This window comes from Gossypium arboreum, chromosome 10 (genome assembly GCF_025698485.1).
Source record: "Gossypium arboreum isolate Shixiya-1 chromosome 10, ASM2569848v2, whole genome shotgun sequence".
NCBI classification, from domain to species: Eukaryota; Viridiplantae; Streptophyta; class Magnoliopsida; order Malvales; family Malvaceae; genus Gossypium; species Gossypium arboreum.
Genome location: NC_069079.1, coordinates 33,013,688 through 33,020,100, shown reverse-complemented (window position 1 = coordinate 33,020,100; position 6,413 = coordinate 33,013,688). Strand labels below are relative to the sequence as shown.

Genomic DNA, 6,413 nt, shown 5'->3' with positions numbered 1-6,413 from the left:
AAAAAACTACCCACCACGTTAGTTGCTCCAAATTTATGCTTTATCATGGTATGGAAGGTTTGTAGGAATACAATCCAAGGAGCATGTTTATGACTAAACTTCTATTGAACATGAAAGTATCTTAAAGGTTCATGGTTAGAATACAAAACAAAAAGGTTCGACAATGATACTAGCTAGCTTCAATGGTTAAGATCCCTCACAATTTCAAAAAGCTCTTTATCATAAGAAAAACCCTTTGGTGAATTGTCTAGAGAACAAGGCTAAACCAAGAAAGCTTCTGATCTCGTGAATAGATTTTGGTATAGACCATGAGAAGATAGCTTCAAATTTACTTAGGTTCATGCTTACTATTATGTGTGTTTGCTATGTATCGGTTTTGTTAAGATTTTTTCTAGTTTTATCTGACTTTTTTTCGATTCTTTCTATATTATGCTTTATACTGATTTGATTTTATGTTATAATTGTTTGAACATGTATTTATACTTACATTTGTACTTGTGAATATATTCTTTTTGTAATAGTAAAATTTGAAAGAAATTTTATTATTCTTAATCTAAAATCGAAGTTAACCAAAATAAAACCAAAATATTTGACTTTTTCTATACATTTATAAAGTGTTAATATATAACACGAGGATAACTTTTCAACCAAAAGTTATAGAAAAGTGAGGAAAAATAATTTCATTTCTTAATAAATTTATAGCCAAAAGTTTATAGAAAAGTGGGGAAAATGAGTTTCTTTTTTAGCAAAGTAAAATTGGTGTCATGTCGGGACGGCATTATATTAATTCAAGCACTCGTCTTTCTAATTTGCTAAATTGTTCACCATATACGAATAAAAAATTTAATAAAAAAAGAAATAAATTGTTTCATTGATAATTAATTACAAAGAAAGCAAAGAAGAGGAAGAAAGAAATTTTTTCTTTAGGGCTTTTTTTTTTTTGCCCCTAGGCTTTCAAACAAAAGGTAAGTACAAGGTGTGGGGGGGGGGGGGTGCGCGCTTTTTTTCTGGGGAAAAATTTGAGGTTGTTGTTCCTTTTGGTGGAATTTTTCTAGAGAAGTAAACAAAATTCTTAAAGAGAAAAAAGGAAATATGTTAATAATGCCACAAGTTTCATCGTCAGCAGCAATGGCAGTTGACAAGGCAACGAGTGAACTTTTAAACGCTCCTGATTGGACTCTTAACATTGATATTTGTGATTCTCTTAATTCTAATCACTGGTAAAATGTTTTAATCTTTGTTGATTTTTATTTTAAATGTTTTGCTTAGATTTTTTGTACGCTTAAATTTATACATTAATTACATAAAACCACATATTAAAAACTTTGTTATTTACAATATTTTAAAGATTTTTAATTAGGTTGTTAATGAGTAACTATTGTGTGATTAGGTATAAATTTGTATCCGGAGAGTACTACATAGAAACTTTAATTTTATATATTTTAGAATCTACTATTTTTGTAATTTCTTTTATGTATTTAATAGGATTGAATCATGGGGTTTTTTATTCCCATATGAAGTTGATTGATTTTTCTATTCTTTTTGGATTTCATGTAAAGAATAATAAAGATTCATGCAAAAAGATTCCTTTTTCATTTTTTGGATTAAATTAGATAAAGGTAATTGAAGAAATGATGATATATGTAATTTTCTCAATCATTCTAGTATTACGAGGAAAATGTTAATGCTAGGCACAAAAGTCTTTAATTTGTGGTTTTGTTTATTTGTTTACAAAAGTCTTTAATTTGTGGTTTTGTTTATTTGTTTATGGATTCCGTTAATTGGTATCAAATATTATTTCATTATTATTTTTAAAAATGTTTTATTGAATTCATTAATTGTATCTTTTATCATCATTTTACCTCAAGTAATATTTTTATTTGCTTTATTATTTTTTAAGGTTTAAAAGGTACTAATATAAAATTTTGCAAGTTTACTAATATGGGTTGGATGTGGATGTGGATGTGAATTTGCAGGCAAAGAAAGGATATTGTAAAGGCAGTGAAAAGAAGGTTGCAACACAAGAATTCTAGAGTGCAATTACTTGCTTTGACGGTAATTAATGGAAATTAAGGTTTTGTTTAGTTTCTGTCACTTTCATTGGAAAATAGAAAACATTCAATAAAAACGTGTTTGATTGAAAATTTTAAATATAATTTTAGAAAACAAAATGAAAATACATGAAAACTAGAAAATAGAAAAAACTTACTTTTTCTGTTTTCACTAAAAATGTAGTGAAATTGAAAATGGTTAAAATAAGAGCTTTTGATTTTAAATGAATTGGCTTTGGTTAAAATTCATGTAAAGACAAAAATATTCTCTCTTTTTCATATGTCAAATCTAGTACTCTGATTCAAATCTATATAAATATAGACTTTTTATTTTATTTTCTGATTTTATTTTAGAAAAATAGTTACCAAACATATTTTTATTATTGAAAACAATTTCTATTTCTATATAATAAACACATTTTCAATTTTCGAAAAACCAAAAATGAAATTTATTGTTTTTAAAATGAAAATATAAATTTCCTCGAAACCAAATAGAGCCTAAATAACATAAAAAATATATATTTTTAGGAAGGCGTTCCATATGAAATACAATCAACTCTCTCTATAACAGTTGCATTTGTTTGTCAAGTTTTGTACTCTTACAGAGAGATAGTTAGTATACACTTATAATGGTATGTTATTATAGAGGGATAATTGTTGTAAATCTACCATAGAATTCATATCGTGAATTAATTTCTATCTAATAAAGAAAGTGAGAATTATGTTTTAAAAAATAAATAAAGTGAGAATCAAATAAAAAAATTCAAAGATGTATTAAGGTCCATGTATTATTGTTTTATGCATATTTTATTTTACATTCTTTCACATGACTAATTATGAAATTCATAAATCTAACAAGTTTAATTAATTAGTACAAGTTATCTACCTTTCAAAAAATATGAGTTGTCAAATTTAATTAATTAATTAATTTATAAGTGTATGATGTTCCAAATTCTTAGTAGAATAAGGAACTTAATAGTTTATTGAATTGATATATTTAATTCCGCTCATGGAAGGTTATTTTCATTTAATAAAATACGATTAATAATTTTTAATGTGAAATTTAAATATTTATTGAAATAATATTTTAATCCAAATCATTTTTATTTAATAAATTATAATTAATATGCTTTCTTATATAAAATAGCTATAATTTTATTTAAAATTTTATACAATATGCTGTTATAGAGAGATAATTTAATAAAGAATGTGTTTAATAACTACAAATGTTATTATTATAGACAAAATTAGTTTTACTATAAATTTGACTGTTATAGCGAAATGTTGCTATAGCGGAGGTTATTATAGAAAGGTCTAACTCTGGTGTATTTGTGTACTAATTAATTTTGTAGCTTTTGGAGACCATGTTGAAGAATTGTGGTGACTATGTACATTATCATATTGACGAGAGAAATATATTGGGGGAGATGGTCAAAATTGTGAAAAGGAAGGTAAAATCGTGTCATTTTACCTATTCAATTAGTAGGCAAAATATAATTGAGACCCGTTAGGGTTTAAGGGGTCACAATCATATTCGTATAAAACTTATATAATTTGAATGTTATATTTATATCAAAGATATTATATACGATATAATCAATTCTAAACTGAATGGGAATCCGAAAAATAAGTTTGTGCAGGCAGATATAGCAGTGAGGGAAAAAATCTTGGGGTTGTTGGACTCATGGCAGGAGGAATTTGGTGGTCGAAAGGGTGAACATCCTGAGTACCATTGGGCATGTCAAGAGCTCAGGGTAAGCATAACACCAAAAACTATATAACCATGTTATACATACATAAACCTTATAGTATTTATTATATCCATAATTGTCCAAAATTATGTGTACAAATGACAGCGTTCAGGCATGTCATTTCCCGAGCGTTCACCAAATGCAGTCCCTATCCTTACATCAGCGCCTAAGCATCATCCTTGCCACGGAATGCCAAGCAATTCTTCTAGAAGGCTCGACGAACCTACAGACACTGAACGCTTAAGGTAAGCGTATATATGCTTGCTTTCACTTTATTTTTGCTCATATAGTTTCTTTATTTTTTACACCAAAAACCCTGGTCTACTGATAGAGGAAAGGTATCTTAGAATTCAAATCTCTATAAAAGTGACTATCACTATATATAGACCAAGTCATTTAAACCACTAGTTCTTTGTTTATGTAGTTTCAGTGTTATTCTATAGGTGTTTTTTTGTCTGAAATTTTCCTTTGATTTTCTTACTTTCTCTAGCTTCGACTCCTTAAAGGATGTTATGGATCTCTTAGCTGACATGCTGCATGCTGTAAACCCTAGAGACCCTACGGTAAGAACAAATATATATAAATATTTTTTTAAAAACATCAACCTTTTTTATTAATTTTTGTTTTGTATTTGCAGGCAGTGAAAGATGAAGTAATAGTTGATCTTGTCAACCAATGTCGTTCCAACCAAAAAAAGCTGATGCATACGCTTACAACTACTGGGTTAGTTTTGAATGATATTTTATGATTTAAATCTTGTCTGTTATTTGTTTATAATTGGCCTATGTTTCCTGGATATATGATGCAGGGATGAGGAACTTTTAGCTCGGGGGCTTGAGCTAAATGATGTTGTGCAAAGCTTACTTGCAAAACATGATGCCATATGTTCAAGTTCGCCGTTGACAATGCAAGTTACTACTAGTCTGAGCTCCAAGCCAAGTGAAGCAAGTACGGTTGAGAAATCAAACGAAGCGAAGAGTTCAAGCCCGGCATCTAAAATCAGTCCACCTGCAAGTGTTGCTATCGTGACAAGAAACCTGATTGATGAAGACGAAGAAGAGGAAGAAGATTTTGCACAGCTAACTAGAAGGTTTCATATTCTTATAATCTCTATTCCATCCAATAGAATAGGTGTCATAGTTTCAAATATGTGCACTTGTTGAGTGGTAAACATTTTGATACGAGTTTCAGGCATTCGAGAGCAGAGTCGAGGTCTTCTCAAAGCACATCTGCTGGAACAAATGAATCTCTTTTGCCAATCAAGGACACCGTACTGACAACTTCCTACGACCCAACTCTCTCAGCCACTGATGAACTTTGCAATGCATTAGCATTGCCATCAGATTTAGATGCAGAAGTTAATAACACTAAAGAGCAAGACTTGATTGATCTTCTAAGCCTCACTTTGTCAACATCATCATCAGCTTCCCCATCCCATGCCCCTTATTCTTCACCTTCTGCAAATATGCACCATAAAGTTCAGGCACCTTTTTTCGAGGGATATCCCTACCCTGAAAATAAGGGATCGCTGCCATATGATAGTTATATTGTTCCTTGGGCCCAGCCTCAGCCTCAATTCCGAAGCCAGTTTCAGGCAGAATCTCTAACTCAAACCCAGTCAAATTCTCTGTTTCTGGGCCAACAACAGCCCCAATCATTGTTACAACCTCAATACTCATCTGGGTATCCCCTACCGCAATGGGCCGCTACACCCGGTTATTTCACCGGCCGAAATCACCTTTCCTCTGCGAATAACATGCATTCAACCCAAAAACCCAACGCTGCCTCAACAAATCCCATGGAAGGAAACGGACCCTTGCAGCACTCTAATTCTTGGGCGACGCCTATGCTGGCACAGAAACCTTATATTCCGCCCTACAGATTGTTTGAGGATTTGAATGTACTCGGAGATGGCGATGGAAGGCTTAAGGTGGAGACCACTACTTCTACCGAAAGCATGATTGGTGGAAAGAAGTAAAGATATTTCAACTTTCTGCAATAATAATATGAACATGGACCTGAAATTTTCTTTTAGATTGATTTGTGTAGTTACTGTGATCCATCAATTGAGGTGATTCCTTTACAAACCATAACCATCAATTTGACGGGATTTATTCATTTAAAACTATTCTACTTATATTAAGATGGATTATGGCCAAACTCCATTAAAAATTATTAAAATATTTTTATTTTTACAAAATAACAATATTAGTATGATAATATTTTTATGTCTTCATATTATTTTTATAAAATAATACTCGAGATAACTCATTAGTATCAGCATTGTTACTGGTACAGGAGGACGTGGGTTCCAGCACATTGGAGTACTTTTATCTCTCATGTTTAAAGGTTGAAAAATAATTATAGGTAATTTTAAGTATTGTATAAAAAAAATTTTATTCCAACCAATATCTCATTTGATTTTTGTTATATCCCTATTTTAATTTAGACTCGATTGAACCTTTTATTGGGCTACCCAAAACCCATTAAGTAGCATAATTAGATATGAATTCTCACTTACCTATAAATACCCAAAGGGCAACATAGTAGGAGGATTCCTCTTCTCTCAAAAAAAATCTAATACACTAAGAATTAATCCTAAGACTTTTTA

The 6,413-nt window shown here is 30.5% G+C and overlaps 1 protein-coding gene across 1 annotated transcript; it reads left to right on the top strand.

The window, feature by feature from the left end:
* The first annotated feature begins 942 nt into the window (after positions 1–942).
* On the top strand, positions 943–5,894 carry LOC108462089 (TOM1-like protein 6). Its single transcript, XM_053020766.1, has 9 exons — positions 943–1,220; positions 1,977–2,055; positions 3,404–3,502; positions 3,692–3,805; positions 3,908–4,040; positions 4,271–4,365; positions 4,440–4,525; positions 4,611–4,892; positions 4,994–5,894. The coding sequence occupies exons 1-9, from the start codon at positions 1,093–1,095 to the stop codon at positions 5,778–5,780; spliced, it is 1,803 nt and encodes a 600-aa protein (XP_052876726.1). The 5' UTR covers positions 943–1,092; the 3' UTR covers positions 5,781–5,894.
* The last annotated feature ends 519 nt before the right edge of the window (positions 5,895–6,413 follow it).

Excerpts from the sequence above, each read along its gene's own strand:
- LOC108462089 (XM_053020766.1), top strand. The coding sequence starts at position 1,093 with ATGTTAATAATGCCACAAGTTTCATCGTCAGCAGCAATGGCAGTTGAC. Across the intron at positions 1,221-1,976 it reads TCTCTTAATTCTAATCACTG|GCAAAGAAAGGATATTGTAA; the intron begins GTAAAATGTTTT and ends GTGAATTTGCAG. Across the intron at positions 2,056-3,403 it reads TGCAATTACTTGCTTTGACG|CTTTTGGAGACCATGTTGAA; the intron begins GTAATTAATGGA and ends TTAATTTTGTAG.